The sequence below is a fragment of the Pollicipes pollicipes genome, unplaced genomic scaffold (genome assembly GCF_011947565.3).
Source record: "Pollicipes pollicipes isolate AB1234 unplaced genomic scaffold, Ppol_2.1 Scaffold_4740;HRSCAF=5597_pilon_pilon_pilon, whole genome shotgun sequence".
In the NCBI taxonomy this organism is placed as follows: domain Eukaryota; kingdom Metazoa; phylum Arthropoda; class Thecostraca; order Pollicipedomorpha; family Pollicipedidae; genus Pollicipes; species Pollicipes pollicipes.
Window position 1 is genome coordinate 29,480,518 of NW_023596545.1, and position 22,875 is coordinate 29,503,392.

The window sequence follows — 22,875 nt, forward strand, 5'->3', positions numbered from 1 at the left end:
AAAACAGGCCAATTCAGGCCACCCGGACCTCATCCTGGGTCAACGTTACGTCATATATATATATATATATATATATATATATATATATATATATATATATAGCATAGCTTCGAATACCCACGTGATTTAGTTCATCGTAGGCCATCGTTACACCCAATGGACGCCTGTTGGGTGCACAATGGGTGCATCTGCGTGCTCCGTAGATGACACCCGAACAGGGACGATAGATGGTGCAGCGACAAGACAAGTGCGACCGCCTAATAAGAAACTGCAAGCTTCTCGAAACATGTTGGCATCACGTGCACCAGTCTATGGCGACGCCAACGACCCTGGGATAACTCTGCATGCATTTTCTAAGACAATAAATCCAGGCTTATCGATTTGGCTTGAGCTGACGACAGCTGATCATCGGTTCCAGAGATTCAGAAAGAACAAAGTAATTCCTTTGAACTCGCGAGTGACAGAACACCGCAATCAAAACCGAATTGAATGGGGCGTATTTTAGCAGTTGGCCGTGAAGCCGAAGACAAATATTGAGCTAGTGGAACGCTTTCTGGATACAAGGGCTCCTTCACATCAACGTCAGGCCCAGATCCAACTAGTGTCTGGCAATGTGGCGGGCTTCCCGGTCTGCAGATCGGTGTCAGTTGGCAATGCATTGAGCAAGTCGAGCTGATGCAAAACATTATTTGCGGTGGCTGTTCGTCCTTATGGCTGCCAAACCTCGTCCAAGAGCGGGTCACTCCATGAAATCCCTCCTTTCGCCTATACCGCTGTCTTTATTTTCAAATACCTTACAAAAATATTGATGAATGAATGATCAGTATCTGCTTAAGCGTCATCCCAGTGCAGGTCAGCAGAGCACAGCAAGATCGGCCCAATGACCCAGGTCAGAGCAGGCCGTTCTGCTAGTCCCAGTCAGCTGAGCAGGCTGTCCTCCTGGTCCCGGTCAGCGGAGCAGGGTCGACCTCCAGACCCGGGTCAGTACAGCAGGACTGTCCTGCTGATCCATGTCAGGTAGGTGTCCACCTTCATGAACACGGCCGGGTACTTGGGGTCGGCGCAGCCCTGGCCGTAGGAGCCGATGCCCACCACTTCCCAGGGGCCGGTGCCGTTTCGCGACTGGCGAATCATGGGCGTTCCACTATCGTCCTGTGTTCGAACACAGTGCACAGAGTTAGTGCGGGCAAACGCTCTCTCATCAGCGCCGTGCGGCGCCGCCCGTTGTTGCCATGCACGGAGCGCCGTGATTAATGGTACGGTGATACAAAATTCCGTGGCCATTGGCCCGAAGACGGAATATTCAGTCTAGATAGCTGAAGCTAAAGAGTTCACCGAAATGAGGAGCCAACCTGAAGCAAGAACGTTGCGTAATTGCAGACGTTAAGAGTGTATCAGAGGTTAAGCGGCATTGCATACGGTACGGCTCTGTGCTACTGCGCAATATCTGTCTGTGCTGTATTCCCTTCGACGCTTAGCAATGTATTTGTAAGAAGCTTAGAACAGGTACATTGGTACGTGAAATTAGACGTCATCAGCTTCACAAACATAGTAAGGAGGTGGTTACACGCGTCGCACTCGTTCACTTAGCCTCTCCGCTACTGGCGACAAATGTCATTGACCTTTGATGATCTCATATAACCTGCCATGTTCACACATGACCTATTGTGACCTCTTTATGTTGGAACGATGTTCCAACGTGTTTTCATTCACGCATTCCAATTATGCGTCCAAATTACCCATTAAAAGGAATGTTCCACATTTATACGCATTTTGCACTAAAATAGCCATCTTGGTAACCTTTTTGTGCAGTTCATGGTCATGTCCTTTTTAATACCCAAAACGCTCTGGTTCCTGAGTTACACGCCCGCAAAAGTGCGAAAAGGTTTATTGGGAGCCTATTTCAAAGTCGCCCTGGCATTAATGACGTCATAGAAACGTCATGCGATCGCGGTCATACTTCAGGCTGTTTTCTGCTTATGGTCAAAACAGCATGGCCGCTGATACATTCGCAAAAGAGATGATGCGTCGCGTATGATACAATGCGCGGAAGATGATTGGCTGTTGCAAGATTTCGCTGCTGATTGCCTGTCGCGAACATAAACATGAAGCACTTTCTGGTTGTGCGGCATTCGTGAACGAGACATCTTTCTTGATTTCTAGGCCTTAGGTAAATATTACAAAAAAGAACGCCACTGTCAGTAAAAAGTAGGGCACGCTAAAACGGGCACTCCAGAAAGTTATAAAAAAGGAGATGGGACAGCAAATCCGTCTTTTTCCCCTCTTGGCGTTTTTCTTCTTCTACTGACGTATTTCTTCCAGACAGCTCTGTTGGTGCCTTGTGTACCGGAGCACAGAACCTTGCACTAGTTTAAGGGTTAGCAAGGCATTATAAAATTAGGGAAACAACAGCAATTATATATATATATATATATATATATATATATATATATATATATATATATATATATATATTGCTTACCGGAGAGAAACTGGTCAACTTTGTCGCGGGTTATTTTTTGTAAAATGTTTTCCCACGGTGAAGCAGCCAAAGAAAATGTGTTGAGAGATAATGTCTAGGAGTTGTATCTGGAAAGTGGGTACAGATGCTGCCGAGTGTCTTCAAACATGCCACTCCTGAGTCTAGATGCTCACGTCTAGATGTTTTATGAAACTGGGCGCAAACACATTGAATTCACGGCCAGTTGTACTGTTTCATGCATCACGTAGAGTTGAGGAAGCATGTATATTTTGAGTGAGTTTCTCAGTGGAGTCGTCCTATGAGGAATAACCTATAATCCAACTCCTAATAGAAATGCATGTTTTCCACGGTGTGTTTGAATTTTTATTGGGGGAGGGGGGCGAACGCCTGGTTAGTTAAAGTAACGCCGTTGTCTTACCTTGCAGGAATCGATGCCGGGGTAGTCAAAGGCACAGAGCATGCGGTAGGTGACACTGTAGTCGTCGTCATAGCTAGCCACGCATTCTTCATGCGAGCTGATCTCGGCGCTGGTGTAGTGCATCTTCTGACGCGGTCGGCCGGCTGTAACACCGGGCAGCACTCTGCAGTACACCTCCGTACCGATGCCAACCACTGGCTAATGGAGCTCCGCTATACACAAATCTACTTGTGGCCCAAAGGGAGTGTTCCACATTTGTATGGTGTTTTGAGCTGCAATGGCCATCTTGAAGACACTTCGGTGCTGTTCACAATCCTGCACTCCTCATGGCCCCAGCCACTATAGTTTCTGAGCTGCACGCTCGGGAAAATGCGGAAAAGTAAATTGGAGAGAGCTTTTCCAAGTCACGTTGGCATTCATGACGTCATAATAACATCATTCAAGTCCCGCCACTTTGTAAGCCATGCGGCGATCAAGTTTAAGTAAATTATCATTGTCAGGGCGTTTATGCTTGACGTTCGTGGGTGTTTAGTTGAACAGAGGATAGTGCTGCCTAGTACAGTCATTTCCACTTAAAAAAAAACATACCAGTTTAGGTATGGGAGCTTGTTCAATCATAACATAAGGGAGCTTGTTCAATCATTACTGATACTTTCTTCCATATCTTAGAACAGGAAACATTCCCTTTAAATCTCAGCTCTTGGCCAGCACATCCTACCTGGCATATACGACAGAGACCCATCAGTTACATGGCATACAATGTGGACTTAATTGCACTAAACCTGGTAATTGACAGTCTGCATCTGCCAAGTGCCAGCCAAGTGCACTGGCATATCATTGGCATGAGCATTGATGGCATATTAACAATCCAACATCGGATGACAGACGGCAGCGATTAGCTAGCGTAAGTTACAGACATATCATCAAGTGACCTCAGTTGAGCAATTTCTCATTGCGTTTTTCACAAACAAGCTCAGCAAAAATACACTTTACCCGACCCCCCTCTTCCGGTCAGCAAGAAACTGAACTGAACTGAACTACTGAACTAGAGGTAAGCTAACGTAGGAGTCGGCCAGCGTTTCCGCCAGCATACCTTAAACTCATTTCATCATGTCACTCTTTGATGAGTCAGGAGTCTAAACAGGTTTCCGCGCTGCGCAGAATAAGAGTGCTGCGGCACTTTACCTGCATTCCATGACTATTAAATTTGGAGACCGAATTGTCACTTGCAAGCCGTGTGTTGTGCGAAAATACTTTATGATGGGATTCCTATGATGGGTTCACATGAGGGATACAATCCGCAAATGAAACGACGCGATCTCGTCACCATTGCTGTTTATTTCATAAACGGCAATGATAAGCAATGATCAATAATCAGCAATATACATTGCTGATCATCTTCATCCTAAGCAACTTAGCAATCCAGTTTTCTCTACAGCTGAAGTAGTTTGTGCTAAACTACTGTGTAATAATGCAAATACTGTTATTTGCCAAATTTAAAGGTAACCCAACACTGAAAAACACCACTTCAACACAGAGCTCGAGCAATGCCTACTTTGGCTACAAAAATGAACAAAGTAACATTTATGACTGGTGATTTCAACTTTGATCTGTTCTCACTTGATGTCATTCCTAATGTGCAAGCATTTTTCACTAACATGTGTTCAAATGGCTTCTTTCCTACAATATCCAGAACAAGCCGATCTTGCTATCAATCATGTACTCTTCTAGATAACATATTTTGCAATGCATTATCAAAAGTAATGCATACAGGCATTTTCCTTCATGATTTATTTGATCATTTCCCTAGTTTTTCTTCAATGAACTGTGCCCCTCCCCCCATACATACTCACCTGATGTTAAATCATATACTTCCACATTTGATTACAAAAAGCTGGAAAAATGTCGGCAAACGCTTGTTGATCACCTTCTTGATATTGAGAATGAGCCAGAACCTGATGGTACTGCAAATCAAGTTGTTCATTTTTGCAATGCGGAGATCATGAAGTTCTCTCACTCAAGGCACATTCCTCGAAAAAAAAATAGCTAATGCAAACTGTGGGTGTCACCTGCACTTCTCTCAATTACACAAAAGAGTAAGTTATTTGAACTGAAGTTGAAGCACCCCAACCCCAAAATAATGCAAAATACACCTCTTCCCGCAATATCCTTACTGCATCTCTTGGACCAGCCAATAAGAAATACTGCCGTGATGAATTCATTAAACATTTCGGCAACTCCAAGGAAACATGAAAAACATTACACACTCAAAAACTCACATAAAAAAGATGCAGACCCAACCAGGATTACAGAGGCTAATAACAAAACTCTCACAGATGATCCGGATATCGCAGAATCATTTAATCGCTTGTTCACTGAGATTGGACAAAAGTTTAAGGACAACATTCCTAAATCATCATTCAACTCCCTCCAGCTCATCGCAAACGTAGAAAAAGAAATGGATCTGCCCCGCCCCCACTAATGGAGAGGAAAAAGTTCTTTTTACCAGTGTATTTAATTATGTCGGAGCTGTAGTCAAAAATATTAATTCCAAAGTACTCAAACTATCTTAAAGGTTTTATTTAGGTTAAGTTATCTCAAAGCAATTATTCATCTTTTCAACAACTGTTTGTCATCGAGGGTATTTTCAGGCATTTTCAAAAAAGCTGTGATTAGACTCATCCTTAAGACTGGGACTCTCAATTTGTACATAATCACAGACTTATCAGTATTTTGCCGTTTATGTCCAAAATTCTCAAAAAAACTTATACATAATAGACGCATTCTTCAAATAAACCAAAATTTTCTAATTCACCAAAATCAGTTCGGATTTCAGAATAACAAAAGTATCTGCATGCCAGTTTTTTTCTCTAGGAAACTATCACTAAGGCTTTTGAAAACGGAAAATAGGTGCTAGGTTTGTATTTATATTTGAAAAAAACATTCGGCACTGCTAACATAAACCTTCTACGTAAACTTACTAGATATGGCACTCGACGAAAACCTCATGAAATAATTTCTTTTTATTTGTCTGGCTGGCCTCAAACGTAAAAATTCGGGAATTATCTGTCATCCTTTAAAAACGTAGCAATGAGTGTACCCCAAATATGAATTCTAGGCTCAATTTTGTTCTTATTGTACAACAAATGACTTGTCTAAATTAAGCAGTAACATGATTTGCCTCTCTTACGCTGATGATACTGCTACTTGAAAAAATATTGTGGAACTTCAAAACAATGTCAGTACGCTTTTGCTTCTAGTGACTTCCTGGTTCAGTGCTAATTTTCCTTCACTGAACGCATCAAAAACATTTACACGGCACTACACTACCCTTTCGTTGCATTTCTACTAACTTTAATTCTACTAATTTCAACTAATTTCACTAATTAAATTCTACTAATTTCAACTAAATGTACAAATTAACGTTTCACCTATCAAGACAAAAATAAATCAAATACCTTGGTGTTTTCATTGATAATTCGCTTAAATTAACGCACCCCATCAATTTTGTTGCAAGCATATGAAGCAGAAATATTGGAATAATAAGTAGGGGTAGGCAGTTCATTAATAAAACAACGTCACATCTACTCTATGACTCTTTAACCTTCCCTGATTTAAATTACTGCAGCTTGAGTTAGGGTGAAAATTACGCTTTTAACTAGATCGGTTAATAATTTTGCAAAAAAGGCTATGCGTCTAATAGAGAATGTGTATCCTCCATAAAGCTCCGAGCCAATCTTTAAAGAATACAAAATTTGGAAATCATCGGATATCGCTAGATCCCAGATGTTCATTACGATACTCAAATTTCTGACTTCACAGCTTCCTGCATCATTCGATTTAATACACAAGATGTACGAATCAAACGAAAGGTGTATGGGGTGAGTAAAACATTTAGACCAACTCTTCTCCAATCGTACTTATAGACTATTTACAACACCTTGCTTTGGCCATAAGCTGTGGAACAACGTTATAGCGTTGTATTTTCCAAGAATGGCTGCTATTTCTGCATCACAAACCACCGTTAAAAACGCCATCCACAAGTATTTCGTGGATGCATATTAACGCAACCAAGATATTCGAAGATACTGCAATCTTTTGCGCTGCACGTATGTAACCCACTTCATATATAACCTCCCTCATGCTCCATAATCACGTTCTCTTATAGTTATAGTCATGCACATGTGCCAAAATTCATGGCGCTGGCCCCGGGAGTTCTTCCAATAACAAGCTCCGCTTAGCTGGGTGGATTCCCTGGACATCCAGCTCAAAACGCAGCACGAAAATGATCAGGTAATTGCCCCTCCGACATGTGTGACTATACAAGCCAACTACACTGTAAATGAGATGTTGTAGCTTTTTGGGTGGTTATAGCGGACTGTCATTAGCTGAATTTGGCCATGACTGCTTTAAGCTTCTCATGTATGATTTGTCCATGTCTATCGCCTAACACTATTCCTTCGGGTCCGCACCACCTCTTCGCCTGCTTCTTCATGTTTGTTTCCTCCACTTAGCTGGCAGTGCCGCGGCTTGATGTTACGTTTTCTGGCGTTAACGTACGGTTTATTGCATCGGTGGGATAGAGGGGGGGGGGGGGGGACACTCCTGGTTACCCGCTCTTGAGTAACGGTATAGCAAAAATGAAGCCTCAGAAAAATGATACTTGCAGTAGTTACAGCAGTAGTGAGTGAGGAGTCAGGTGTGGATTGGTTCATTGTTGTGACAGTTGACAATGAAAAATATGCCCATACCATGGATGTCATAAGAAGCAGACAATCTTTCACCGATGTTAGCGTAGAATATAGAAATGTAGGATGCCTGTAATGCCGACAGAATATATTGCATGGCACAGACTCTGCGCCATGCAACATCCCCCGTCTCCTCGCTGAGGTTTGACAAACTTTAGTAGATGATAACAATATTGTGTTTGCTACTTAGAAATTGCAATAGAAACCTTACGCTGCTCTGCCAAAAAGCTTTTTAACTAATACTGCATGCTGTTTATTTTAACACGCTGAAATGGTCCACAATTTTGTCTGGGAATGCTCTGTTTCTTCATGTTACCATTTTTAATGACCAGGCCGCTGCCGAGCTCAGGGTAAGAGGGCTGCCCCCCTCTAACCGACCTGGGAGGGTTGTGAGTCCCGTGGCCAGGCTATTGCCGATCCCAGGGTGGCAGGGCTGCCCCTCTCTAACCGACCTGGGCGGGGTGTGAGTCCCGTGGCCAGGCTATTGCCGATCCCAGGGTGGCAGGGCTGCCCCCTCTAACCGACCTGGGCGGGGTGTGAGTCCCGTGGCCAGGCTATTGCCGATCCCAGGGTGGCAGGGCTGCCCCCCTCTAACCGACCTGGGCGGGGTGTGAGTCCCGTGGCCAGGCTATTGCCGATCCCAGTGTGGCAGGGCTGCCCCCCCTCTAACCGACCTGGGCTGGGTGTGACTCCCATGGCCAGGCTGTTGGCGATCCCAGGGTGGCAGGGCTGCCCCCCTCTAACCGACCTGGGTGGGGTGTGACTCCCATGGCCAGGCTACTGCCGATCCCAGGGTGGCACGGCTGCCCCTCTCCAGCCGACCTGGGCGGGGTGTGAGTCCCATGGCCGGGCCGCTGTCGAGCCCAGCGGGCTCGCCGCGTGTGAACACCGGCTCTCTGTTTGCATACTCCCAGCACGGTTGTCATCCGTGTCTACAAACAGTGATGATTGCTCCGTCACCTGTATGCCGGTGAGAACCCTTTCGTTCATGTGAACGTTAACCAAAGAAAGGCTATGGTCTGGGAGCATAAACACGCCTCGGTTTGGGACCTAACACCAGCAGTGTCAGCGCTGGCGTGGCCACAGAGGCGTGATCAGTTCTAACAACGTGCCACTATTCAATGTGACCGCGGTTAGCGGCAGTCCAGTGAGTAGCTGTTGTCATGGCTTCCGCCACCTCCGTACCACCAGGAGATCCGTTCCCCAAACAGACGCCAGATACCTGTCTAATCAACTAATACTCAGCGCTTTCGCGCCGCATATTGGCTGGTCATGCGCCGCATGCGCCGCATCTGCTCGAAGAATTCCCTGTGTGTGACAGCTGGCGGCGCCGGATCTCCGTGCGCAGCACTTGCGGTGGCCCTGGGATGACAAGGACTCACGCAAACAGTGGACAAGAGCCCCGTGTCAACACACTTTCGCTCACTGTGTTATGCAAAAGCTTCACAGAGCCATCCTGAGTGTCCGGACCAAATCCTGAGAATTTCCGCCACCGATAGCAATTTCCGCCGATACCGGCGGTGGCGAGAGCATCATTTGCTGCGGCGCAGATCCCCCAGATTCAGCGTCGACAAAAAGTTGTCCACGGGTGTCAGGGCTCTCGCATCGAAAGCAACCAAGTAAAGGCGGCCCCGGCTGTACGAGAGACACGTGTCAGTATTTTAAACTCCAGGGTTTTGGCTACACCCCGACGTGAGCAGAGCAAGACCTGAAATACCCTTGATCCACCCCAACTCTCCCAGTCAGCCCGATCGCCGGCCACTAGCACCGCCCCTGGGCAGGGAAACCTTGGTCAGCGGGCACCATATTGATACCGGGGTTTGTGACTCAGTGGCCATACGTGATCCCGTGCATCAATAGCCGGAGAGTCACCAGGAGGTGATCGCTGCCCGCTTAGCCGCGGAGACGGAGAGAACGACTACGGTTCTGGCCACGGAGAGGTGCGACATCTGAACCCGGGGAGCTGCCGCACCTGAGCTCGGGAATATGCTCTGTCTGAGCCCGGGGAGCTGCGGTGTCTGAGCCCGGGGACCTGCGGTGTCTGAGCCCGGGGAGCTGCGGTGCCTGAGCCCGGGGAGCTGCGGCGTCTGGGCTCGGAGAGCTGCGGTGCCTGAGCCCGGGGACCTGCGGTGTCTGAGCCCGGGGAGCTGCGGTGCCTGAGCCCGGGGACCTGCGGTGTCTGAGCCCGGGAAGCTGCGGTGCCTGAGCCAGGGGAGCTGCGGTGTCTGAGCCCGGGGAGCTGCGGCGTCTGGGCTCGGGGAGCTGCGGTGCCTGAGCCCGGGGACCTGCGGTGTCTGAGCCCGGGGAGCTGCGGTGTCTGAGCCCCGGGAGCTGCGGTGTCTGAGCCTGGGGAGCTGCGGTGCCTGAGCCCAGGGGACCTGCGGTGTCTGAGCCCGGGGACCTGCGTTGCCTGAGCCTGGGGAGCTGTGGTGACGGTCCCGACTCACTGTCCGGCCTGAAGCCCCAGCCGGCGATGAAGGCCTCCTGTTCAGCCATGTCGTCTCGCCGCACCGTCGCTAGCGGCAGACAGATGGGCCGGATCACCTCTGCCGGACCACAGGTGCCGCTCACGTACGCCACAGGCGACAACGGCCGCTGAGTCCAGGCGGCTGTCACACACTGCACGTCACGTACGCCGATTCACAATAACGCCTGCAAGACCGAGTCCAGGCACCACAACGAACGTTCTCAGATAAACAGGCACCAAAAAGCCACGAGGTGAGCAGTGCTGGTCGAGCCTCGACAAGAGACGCGAGCGAGCGAGACAGAGCGGCGGCCGGGGCGGGCCGGAGTGGGAGGCGGCGCGTGTGCGGCAGACCCTGCCCCGCGGATGCCGAGGGCTCACCGTTGCGCGGCGCCGAGTAGGTCAGCTTGACCAGGCCAATGTCGTGCAGCAGCTGGGCGCGAGGGCCCGCCTTGGCCAGATAGTCTGGGTGGCGGATGGCGTCCTCCACGGGCACCACCACCGGTGGAATGTCCGGGTCGTCGTCGGTGTCGGAAGCCACGTCGATGTCCCCCAGGCGCGCCTCCACACTGTGGACCGGCACGGACAGCTCGGCTAGGACGAAGGTAGGCCTGACATGTGTCGCTGTACTTGCCTACCGCCTCACTCCGCTTGGTTTTTCGCTCGCAAGTTCTTGATAATGACCGATTGACTGAATGCTGATGATATTGAGCTATTGCCACTGGGGAGTGAGTGAGAATTGATGAAGAAGTGACAGCCAGCCGGAAAGTCAGTGGGAAAGAAACAGCCAGCCGGAGAGTAAGTGAAGAAGTGACAGCCAGCCGAAGAGTTGGTGAAGAAGTAACAGCCAGCAGGAGAGTTAGTGAGGAAGTGGCAGCCAACAGGAGAGTTAGTGAAGAAGTGAAAACCAGCCGTAGGGTTAGTGAAGAAGTGACAACCAGCCGGAGAGTTAGCAAAGAAATGACAACGCACATGTTTTGAGCTCTGAGCGTGGGGAATGAGCTATGACTGAGACGAGCTGGATTGCGTCGAAGCATTGATCCCAAACGGCGTGGTGCGGATCTTCAATGCCTCAAGGTAAGAAAAAAAAAACTCGACAACGAACAAACTCGCGAGCGATTCATGGGGCAGAGCCAATGTTTGCGATTTGTTATCATCCGTACAGACACGAGTGCCGCAGTTTGTCGTATGCCAAAATCACACGTTGATGTCTGATGCACGGCGCGCATCAGCCTAGTTTCATCAATCATGAACGCAAACCTAAGCACTTTGGAATTGCGACATGTAAGCATACGTGTCATGAACTCTAGCTTTACTGCTGCTTGCAACTCTTTAATGGCACAAATGAAAATACAGGAAGCCGGTGCTCTCCAGGCATAACCCGCGTAGTGTAATGTAGAAGTGCGGTTAGTCCGTAGTCTCCTCTCATGAGACTAGGTCCAGCTCTGCCGCTGTCGGGTCGGCCTCTGAGGTTGACGGTTCAGGTAAGCAGTATATCATCTGGACAGGATTGAGCGCCGGGCGGCGTGCCGGCTCCCAGCTCTGCGTCCTTCCGACTCCCAGCTCGGGACCGGCTGAAGAGCTAGTCACCCAGCGCGACAAAAGTCTAAATGTCAAACGTCCGTGGGACATCTGTGCCTTGAATACTTCATTCTCCCAGGGAAATAATACAACCAAGCCTGTGAATCGTTGCACAGGTACCCGCTCCATAGCGATGCAGCAATAACTGATCATATAGACCCGATTGGGGATTAGCGACAGCATTTACCATGGTTATTGCATAGCTCGCCGCTTGCGTTCGCTGATGTAATGAATACTATCGCACTGAGAACATGACATGGGCCAATTGCCAAGAACAGGGTCAATTGCTAGACTGGCCCACACACCTCCCATATAATGGCCAACACTGCTCTCAGGTCTGAAGTGGTCTGAGATGGGTGTTGTGAGCTTGCGACCATTAGCAGCTGCCACGGGCGGTCCACATTTACAATGCAAGCTTCATTCATTCACCGTCCCTGCATTTTGGAGCTTCGTTACTCATCTAATGAAAGCTCTTCGCCGTGGAAAGTGCAGCGCTTGCCGAGAGCGGAAATGTGTAAACTAATCACCTGATTGTCCCAAACTTGTAAAAACAAAAGAGCGCAAATCCTCTGAAATGCTGCTGAGATCGCATTCATTTGTAAGAGATTGATTTAATACATTGCGGACTCGCGATAGCACCGGAGTTGGCGGCACAGCGGTGGCGCTGCATACGGTGCAGTGAGCTCGGGGCTGTTTCCAGTCCACGGTTACTGGTGGGATTGGTGTCAGCCCGCTCGTCGCGCTGCAGTTAAACACAGGGTGCTGGCTCGATGATTATTATTTTGATTTTTGATGGCGCTACGGTTACTGGGGCCATTTTAAACTGTACTGATGTGTTAGCAAGTAAATGCCAGCAGTAAAAATAAGTGAAGGATTACGATCAAGAGAACACCCGGGAAAAGCGAGAGAGATAGAATAGAGGATAGATAAGATACGAGAGAGAGAGAGAGATAGATAGAGAGAGATAGGAGAGAGAGAGAGAGAGAGAGAGAGAGAGATAGATGATAGAGAGAGAGAGGAGAGAGAGAGAGAGAGAGAGAGAGAGAGAGAGATAGAGAGAGAGAGAGAGAGAGAGAGAGAGAGAGAGAGAGATAGAGAGAGAGAGCGAGAGAGAGAGAGAGAGAGAGAGAGAGAGAGAGAGAAAGAGAGAGAGAGAGAGAGAGAGAGAGAGAGAGAGAGAGAGAGAGAGATAGAGAGAGAGAGAGAGAGAGAGAGAGAGAGAGAGAGAGAGAGAGAGAGAGAGAGGAGAGAAGAGAGAGAGAGAGAGAGAGAGAGAGAGAGAGAGAGAGAGAGAGAGAGAGAGAGAGAGAGAGAGAGAGAGAGATTCTCTCTAGCATACCGTTCTCTGTCTCATCTCGCTCATCTCTATCGCGCTCTCTCTCTCTCTCGTCTCTATCTCTCATTCCTCTCCTCTCTCTCGATCTCTCGCTAGCTACTCTCGTACTCCGTATCGTCTCTCTCCCCAATCCGTTTTTCGAGTTTTCGCATCCCCCTGTAGAAAAATGAGACTACTGTAATGACCTGAGGGCAGTACGCGGCGATAGGCAAACCTTTTCAGTCGGCATCTCAACGCGCTCGCGCCTGTGAGTGGAATACATCACGTGCAGTACGACCGCGACCAAGAACTGTGCCATGGCATACAGCTTGGCCTTGGAAAGTTTATCCCTGTGACGACATCAGTGTCGTAGAGCGTCCGAATAGTTTTTACCTTTCAGGGCTGTTGATTCGTTATGTGGGCTTCACTACGCGCTCGGATGGGGGTCAAATTAATCCCTCGAGGGGTTGTCCGGAATGGTTTCCGAACGCAGCGGCGTAGCCACGCTAAATTTTGCATAGCTGTAGATAACGAAATACCGGTTTATGTGGTGTCAATAAATTGGATGTACCTTGTACGGTCGCTGACCTACGGCAGGTCAAGGCCAGACCATGGATTCAGCGAAATCAATTTCAAGGGAATCGTTCAATCTGATGGAGCAGCGAAGTGCTAGACGGAACCATGCATCTCTGAGATACTTTCTTAGACGACACAACATACAAATGACCGAATTACATTGCCCTAGGGTCAGATATAAAGCTCAAACCAAGGTCAAAATCAACCCGTTTTACTACTTTGGGGCCTGCTGTTTGAGGTAGTTTATGGCGCTCATTTCGAATTTATTGATAACATGGACCTCATTGGACATCTTCCATGGACTTTTTATAGGTAAAAATAGGTCACCGACCTAAAATGACGCAGGTCAATTTTTTTTTTTAGGAACGTACTGCCTGTCATAATGTTCATTTGCGTATTCAAATACGAAACTCAAAACAGTATTGCTTGATTGTAGTGACCATTGACCTTCGAAAGGTCAAATAAGATCACTGACCGTGAATGAGCATGTGACCTTTCTTAGAACAGGTATGTAGATCCTGGGGCCACCATGGAGATCAACTTGGAGTTTGACGTTATTTGACCTTATTTGATCCAAAGGTCGTGACATAGGAGGCTCAAACTTAAACATAAGTGAGTTTAAATATGGGCAAACACACCCTGTGAATTTGGCGTCTCCGGCTTTCTTAGTTTCTGGTATTCCAGGAGGGTCAAGTTGACCCCCACCCAATCGAAGAGTATCCAAGCGGCCCCTCGGGCGCATGTTAATGCGCGTCGACCGCACTGCCATACAGCGCCCATAACAAATTGTTCCTTCATAAATTTTCAGCAGCTTAAAAGCTTCCCAAACGCGGTGTAAACTCCTAAGGTATGTGTACGTAAAGCGCAGACTGTAATATGCGATAAAAACTTGAAATATATGCTCGATATATGGTGAGTTGTAATATAGTAAATCGAAGAGCGTCAGAGGCGACCTCAGAGACTTGGCGCGTAGTATGGGACAGCATACGAGCATATGTTGCATCTTAAGCGTGGCGTTACAGGGACGACACCGAGGTAGTTCTTCGCGACACATTAGGCATCAGTGTGTGGCATGGGCATGGCCAATCTACAAGTGACACAAGATCGCTTCCTCCCGTCTAGGGTTTACTTTTCTTTTTAATCATGTTAATCGCATCCCATATACTCCGCCATTCCCCGCGCAAAAAGCAGCGATGGCCGAGTACAGGTCTGTGGCGGATATTGGGAACGCTCTCCGACAGGGACGAAGAATAGCGCGCTTTGCGGCAGCGTCAGCCAGCTCATTTCCCGCAACGTCAACGTGACTCGCAATCCAACACTATGGTCTTTCCAGCCCCGTACAGATAGTCGAGACGCAATAACGTGTCCTGCATAGGTGGATTTGCCGGATTAAAACATCGTCATGCCGAAAAGCCACTTAGTGAGTCCGATTAAATCACGTGCAGGCTGTCTTCGACCACCTCGATGAGGCAAAGCGCATTAGTGATGGCCACGAGCTCTGCCGTATACACGGATGTATGGGATGACAGTGTAAATGATCGCATGTGATGGCCACACTCAAAGGCGAAGCCAGCGTCCGTATCCGTTTCGGAGCCGTCTGTATACGTCGTCGTATATCCCCATGTTTCGATATGCTGCAGAGCTGTTGATCCGGCAACACACGGAATCATATTGTGCTCCCGAGCCTTCGGCAATGATAAGCCGACAGTTGGTGATGCTATCGTCCTCAGAGTTGTTGGCAGGCTACGTGGGCCCGCTACACCCGAAAACCAGGGCCACTCTCATGAGCATCATGAACGCGCATACAGAATGGCGCGACACGTAGTGCTTGTTCGTCGTAGAAACAACTGTGGCATGAGAGTACAACTCCCTAAGTTGGGTGATTCGGGGTTTGCGCCAAGTTGCAAGCGTACCCATCTCCCAACAACTTCCCTCGGGTCGCCAGCGAAGGTTTGTTGACCTTCCAGAGGTGAACAAGGCGCTGACTCACGCTGCCGGGCTGACATGACCTTTGCCGACAGCCCCACTGAGGCGGGCGGCAAGTCATTCGTTGTCATCCGGAGCTGGCTCTGCCATTGACAAATCTTCCTGCCCTTCATAAGTTTTGCAGGTTCCAGTGGAATGGCGGCGAAGTTCCCAATCACATTTGAGCACAAAGCAGGTGATACGACAGGAGAAACCACGCCCCGTAAACGTAGCGATGACACCTTTTTACGTATATGCATTCAATGCACACGTTTTTCACAGCAGCTCATAGCGAGTCGCTCCCAGATACGCTTCTCGCCGAACGATACGGGCCACGTTCTACGAGTCAAACACTGACGGCCCCGGCCGCGCCATTCAGCGCCAGCCCACGCCCAGGTCGTGATGCCCGCCGTCCCGGCATTTGAGGGCTGTCGCCGTGGCCTGATACTCACGGTCCGCGCCGCTTGATGCAGTGGGCGGCCGTCAGCACCCAGTAGTCATTGATGAGCACGCCCGAGCAGCGGTAGACGGTGCGGCCGGCGCGCCGCCGCCGGTACCCGAGCGCCACCATCCAGGGCAGGTCTCCCTGGAACTCGACGCGCTTCACGCCGCTGGTCCTGTTGCCGTCAGAGACATGCGGTTGTGATACTGATGCCTGAGGCGGCCAGGTGGCTGCGGCTACAGGCGGCGCCTTACCGTCAGCTGCCGGGCAGTCCACAGGGCCATCCGTCCGGCTGCGCTGCTGTGCCTCAACGTGACGTGTATGCACGTGCACGTTGCACATGCTTCACAGGTAGACATGAAGAATGGCAGTGAATCAGCTTAACATGCAGCATAATTACCATAACACCGCCCTCCCGCTGGGCGTGAGATTCCTGACTTCCACCCCGTCCACCCCATCCACCTGCCTCGTCTTCTGCTAGCGCTCTACGGCGGCCACGGCCCCCGCGCTCCTCCGCGCAGGCACCCTGCGCTACCCCGTGTCTGCGCACCAGCGGCCCTGACTCTGCAGCGCCGCCACGCGGCGGTCCGACGCACCACTTCTGGATGAGGCTGCTGCGGCCGCAGCCGCGCTCCCGCAGGTGGTCTGGCAGCGCCTGGGGACGCACCGGCGGCCGCGTCGGCACCGTGTGCGACGGCGGCAGCGTCGGCGGCGTCGGCGGCGTCGGAGGCGTCGGCGGCGTGTGGTCCGGCGGCACAGTTGGAGGGGTTGGAGGCGTCGGCGGCAACCAGCCGACGGTCGGCGCCGTCGGCGGTGTCGGCGCCGTCGGCGCCTTGTATGTCGGGGGCGTGGGAGGTGTGGGCGGCGTGGGAGGGGTCGGCGGAGTGAAAGGCGGCACGGTGGGCGGCGTCGGCGGCCCTGCCGGACGAAGCAGAGGTCAACGGCCGATAGAGATTTCAGCACGTGACTCAGCTGGCGAGAGAAAATAATCAAGCGTTGTTTTGCTTTCGAACGACGATGTCAAAGTTATCAGGGAAGAAAAGGAGCAAAATTTGGGTAGATGCCTGCCACTGCCAGAGCATGGGACATTGAAGGCAGTGGCTGCCTGTTTTTATATCTGTGGGAAGGCATCTTCATGAAGCTGAGTATACACTGTCTTGGGGATGGGCTATAGCAAATGCTTCATCTTTGCATGTCGTTGGGAATTGCGATGGTTAGATGTCAGTCCACTGACAGTCGCACATGTACCGGTTGGCATACTTATTTTCATAAATGTCAGTGTGTCAAGCATTGTTCATGGGTGCTTGGCAAAACAGGAGCTGTCATAAGCACATCTGTCAGCTGTAAGTCAACAACAGAAGTAAGCAAGCTTTTTAGTTCAGGATAAGTGGTCAGCACATATAAAACACTCTGTAACATATCTATTCATCCAACACTAATTTTTAGTGTAAAGTTTGTGGATACATTCCCTATGCTAATATTGGGTCATTACCTGCATACAAAGCAATTGCATCGTGTTTGTACTGTTGTGACCGAGGCTGGCGTTTTGGAATGCTAACAATGCTTTCAATGGAACTGGTAGGTGCTCGAATCGTGCACATGTAGATCAATTCATGGGGGAACTTCAGGTTCACTTTCGAATTCGGCCAGCCTTCACTAGCCCAGAACGTATCAAAAGTACAAAGGTGATGACAGGAATCTAAATGGACACCATGTAAGGCTTAGCAATTGCAATCAAGCATGCCCAGCTCTCTGAACGCCCTCTTGAATGTAGAACACGTAGGGGATGTAGTGTAGGGACAGTTGCATCAGAGTTTAGGAGGGGGGGGGGAGTGAAGGGGGAGTTTCAGGGGGAGAGCTTAGTGATAGGAGAGTTGTACTCTAAGCTCCCTCCTGCTGTAACTAGTTAGAAAAGGACTAGAATTCTTACATCTGCAGGCCGGTAAAACCATCAGCTTCATATGCAGTGGTAAATTTTAAAGACCACGTCTTCTTTTTGCGGTAATTAACTTCTGAATGACCTCGTTTCAATTGAAACGACTCGCCCAACCCTGGGCTATCACATGGTGGAGGAAATTAAGCTTATGTTTTTTCGCAAGCAAGCTAAATGCATTGCGACATGTAGGCCAAATACACTCGTCTGTGCTATTCGGAACTCGTCGTGAGTGCGACATTACAAATTTTTCCCTTTGTATCAATCAGTGTTTATTTCACGAAGGCTGCCACACCGGTTTCGGTTGCTCGAGCATAAATCATGGTTTGCATACGTATTGCCAATGTTGGCTTGTTCTCTGGATGGTAATAAGCCATGCAATCATGCCCGTCAATAATTGACAGAAAGTTAGCCAATGGCATATGGTCAGTACATTGAACCACTGACACGACATGCCCCATGCACGGCTGGTGTAACATATACCGTTCGACATGTTGCAACGAAGTTTACGCCACCCTAAAATCCCCAGCAAGCACACGCCAAAAGTTTTGCAGCATATTCGACACGTGCACTTCCGCACCACAGAGCACCACCACGCGCCACATTCATATCGGTTTAGCTATTCCGTAAGCCCTCAAACACTTATTTACACTGCCGCTGTAGTTTTCAGCGACGTGCAAGTAACATATTTGTCGCGTTCATTGCAAGATGCGTGCACGAATGCGGCCGGAATTACACTGAAAGGTATTGGGAGCTTCTGTACGTAACTGAGTGACACAAGACTGCCATCCATCCCACAGATCTGGAATAAATAATCCTGATACTACTTGAACATGATAAAACCCACCCCAGTCTCCCCTAGACACCTTGGTTAACTATGCCTTCCGACAGCTCGGTGAAGCCTTTGGCATTTCGCCTGTTGCAACCTCGTGGGAGGGGAGGTGGAGGGGAAGGGAATCGAATCCGAAGACAGTCAAGATCCCTGGACATTCTCAGTCACAAAACGATAGTGAAAAAGCAAACAAAATTCGGTCACGTGCATGGCGTCGCAAATCACAGAAAATGCACGAAATTATTACCAATGCTTCCCATGACTTTCCAGCTACGTTCCGACGTATATAACAGACGTGATAAAAAATGGTCCGGAATTTTTTTAATGGATGGATACCCTGCATGCTGCATGTCGATGATGGATCCGGGCAGTGCCCGCCCTTCCTGCCAGGGGAGAGGCAGGCGATGCCATAGAGCCTTAGCAGCGGAGTGCGTCGCGAAGCCCCAATGACACGCGGATGAACACCTTGAATCAGGCTGTTGTGTTAACCCTCGTCCCGATAGCGAGGTTGGTGAGGTCCCTAAGGGTTTTGAAGGTACCTCTCCGGCATGTCGTGCTACTCACGCCCAAAGTTTTCGGTGTTCTATGTTGACGCCCACTGCGCGTGTTTTCATGCCAAAGACGTGTCCTTAAAAAAAGTACCCAAAAACCCAGTGCGGAAGGCCCCAGGAAGATCGAGCGCACCCAAGCTGGCTACCAGATGGCCCCGACAGGAGTGAAGGGCCCTGCATTCAAATATCAAAACCCAATGTGCAGGGGTCCCCGAAACCCGAGCAGGTTAACAGATAGGGGACCCGACAAGTCCATTCAAATATGAAATACCCAAGACCCAAGTTGGAGGGCCCCAAACGACAAAGTGAGCCCAAGTAGGTTAACAGATGGGCCCCAGACAAGAGCGTAGGGTCCTAAGCAAGTGACAGCACATCGAAAGGGTTCTAGACCGATGCAGAGGACCCATGATCGTATCATGAGTGTGTCTGTAGGTTAATCACGACCAACGTGAACCTACCGGCACACCAGGGTGTCACTGAGCAACCGAGAAAACCCGGGCATGTCAACATATGGGGTCCCCGGCCCTAGCACATATATTGTTTCGGGCAGATGGAAAGCATCCGTAGAAGGCCCCTGACTGACAGAGTGCCCTGGGACGCTAGCAGGAAGGGCCCCAGCACCAGCGCGGGGCCCACTGAGCAAATGTAAAGATATCAAGGGCCATATAAAAGCTACTTGACAATCAGTGTACGCCGCAAGTGGACATTTGGGGCCCTGGAAACAGCGTAGGACTTCTGGACAGCGTAAGCGGTATCAAGACCTTCCAATCATCACCCTTTCAATCAGCGAAGAATAGTTTTTGTCTACTCGTAGGCCCTTAGCTTTCACTCGCGACCATTATTTCTTTATTATTATAGATGGCCTGTAAGACAGAAGGCGGCCAATGTTGTTGCGTTCTGAGTAAAACAAAACAACAAACAAACAAAAAACTACGTCTGTTGGACCGGCTTTGGGCCCTCTCGGAGCCTATGGGCGCCTTCGAGACCGAAGGTGGGGGAGGGGGGCCATGATCCCCTGCCCCCTTCTGGATCCTTCCTTGCCACCTTCATCCTCACTTCATCTGCCCTGGAGCGACGGCCGCCTCCGGCCCAGCCCGTCACAGTCAGGGGCAAACAGAGAGCACAGATCGACGTGAACCCACGCACCCCACGCCACCACATGCAGGTCAGGAGGCGGGTGCTGTGGCTAAGGCACGCGTTACATTCGGCGCACGGAGCCCAGAACGGATCCAGACAACGCATCTTGACATGGTTTGGAGCACGGCGAATTGTATGTTTATGTCTTACATTCAGCAACGCAACGTGTGGAAATAAATGATACATTCACGGCAATGCATGCTGTACAAAAATAGCAATACGGTCACCAAAATGGCGCGCCTTCTGTGCGCACGTTTCATGTGCGCTTCATCTTCTTCCGGGGTGTTTGTCAGCTTTACATATATTTTTTTACATTCCCCAGCCTATTTTAATAATATCATTTTATAGACCTATTCTCAAAACCTCTGCCCATCCCCCCCCCCCCGTAAAGAAGCTGGCTCACGGTCCTCGCCGTAGCCATGACAGCCACTGGCCAGGTCTGAGCAGACATCTGGCGGCTGAGCCAGTGGCCAGTCATCTGTTGCGTTTCGGACTCTTCAAGGTCAAGCAGTCGTAAGGCTGCCCCGACTGGAAAGTTTTGCGAGTGCATGTGAGGACACACGCACACACGTATGCACGCATGCACACATACATACACACACACGCACGCACGTACGCACGCACGCACGCACGTACGCACGCACGCATGCAGGTTGAGCTAAAACGATTGTTCGTCGTTTACTTCACGAATGTGTTCAATATCAGCATCACATAGATATATTGCACTATTGGAACTTGCTCAGCGCAATTATTCCTCTTTTAAACAATTAGCACGACGATGTTACATTGGTCACTTTAATGAGTTCGCAGTTATTTCATAATGAGCATATACCACGCACATGATGTTCAGCTTAATAACGCCCACCGTTATTTTTTTTTTCATCGAGCGAAGCGTTTGAAAGTTGGATCTGCAATTAATCGCAGCGAACGTCACTGCTGCACTGAGTTTCCACTCTGATGCGTAGAAACAACGTTCCAGCGAGTAATCAACGTGACACACAGGCCGATCATTAGCGCTTTTCTTCCATCCTAGCGAAGCCTGCGGCCAGCTCAGCAGTCGAATGCTTTTTCTCCGGAGTTTGGGAGTCGAGTGCGTGTCTTATTGCCCCGCTCGCTGTGTGCTTGGGGGCAAGTTGAGGCAGAGTTCACAAGCAACATCCACAGCAAGCAGAACTCATTCGGAAAGTCGCTGCGATGCTGCGCGATCGTTGTGATTGTCTTCCTGAAGTTAGAATTATTTCCGGGCTTTCTTTGCGCCGCAAACGCAAGGGATGAAGGGTATTTAGGGTTCTAGCATCTATGATACTAATGACATCCGGCGGATGTTAGACTGGGAACAGTGTCGAGGGCAGTATTCTCATTTCAGTCAAGCACTGCCACCCTGCGATCAACCATTGGCTAGAAGGTAGACCCCTCCTAACCCCCCACCCCCCTCTCCTCTCTCCCGACATCTGGTTGGACCACACAGGCATGTGCTTTTATCGCAGCACGCCGATCGGTGCAATTCCGTCGAAGGCCAGCTAAGACACCACAAAATGCCGCCACCGTGAGCCTTCCAGGCGCCCTGTCATACTCTCGACGTTTCCCGCCTTTCACTTTAAGCCCCATTCCATGCCACACAAGCATTCCATGCAGCGACAGCCTGCATATGTAGCATACCAGCGTCTTGCGAGGCATCAGCGCAAAGGTCAACCTTGCACTCTTCCTGGAGGGAAGTAGCCCGTGTTCTCCCAGAGGGTAGGAGCAGAAGAGCGTCTGAACTTATCGGCCTGGAGTTCAGACTCGCTTCGTGGGTTAACCTCCGACTCGCCAGTGTGGCAGGACCCGTGAGAGTCCCTGCACCTCTTGCTGGATGAGAGTCCAGCTGGGTCCAGACTCACCCTGTGGGTGGGCCGCGGCGAGCGCCAGCAGAGCGACGGCGCACGTCCCCAGCACCGACATGGCGCGCACTGCGGCCGGGCCCGCTCTCTCGCCGACACGCGCCAGGCAAGGTCGGCAGGTACCGGGCCGCGGCCGCCCGTCACCTCCAGAGACCGGCCGCGCGGCGTGACGTCATACCTGGCCCATCAGCCCAGGGCCGCCCGTCACGTCTGGGCGCCGGTCGCACGGTGTGACGTCATATGTGACCGAGCTCTGCCAAGATGGGCTGTTCAAGCCATGCCCGGCCCCGTCCGGCTAGAATGGCCGGTGCCGGTCATGCCTGACCCAGCCAGAGTGAAACGCAGTCATTACCCTGGCCCGGCCCGGCCTGCGTGAGGTGAATACGCCATCTTATCCCGGCCCAGCCAGGATGAGCGCAATGCCTGTCAGCGGCCAGTCCGACCACCCAGAGCGAGCTGGGTACATTATCCCTGATCCAGCTCGTGTGTGTCGCGTGCGTCACGATGGGCTTGGTCCGGGCAGTATGAACCGCACGCGCACGTCACACCCG

General features: G+C 50.2%; 1 protein-coding gene across 1 annotated transcript; it reads right to left on the reverse strand.

Moving 5' to 3' along the window:
• Window positions 1–739: 739 nt before the first annotated feature.
• LOC119099063 (acrosin) lies at window positions 740–22,403 on the reverse strand. Its single transcript, XM_037222114.1, has 7 exons — window positions 22,325–22,403; window positions 16,588–16,909; window positions 16,002–16,166; window positions 10,494–10,681; window positions 10,096–10,194; window positions 2,901–3,043; window positions 740–1,152 (listed from the first exon to the last, which is right to left on the reverse strand). Exons 1-7 carry the CDS (start codon window positions 22,383–22,385, stop codon window positions 982–984), a joined length of 1,149 nt encoding a protein of 382 aa, XP_037078009.1. The 5' UTR covers window positions 22,386–22,403; the 3' UTR covers window positions 740–981.
• Window positions 22,404–22,875: the final 472 nt, after the last annotated feature.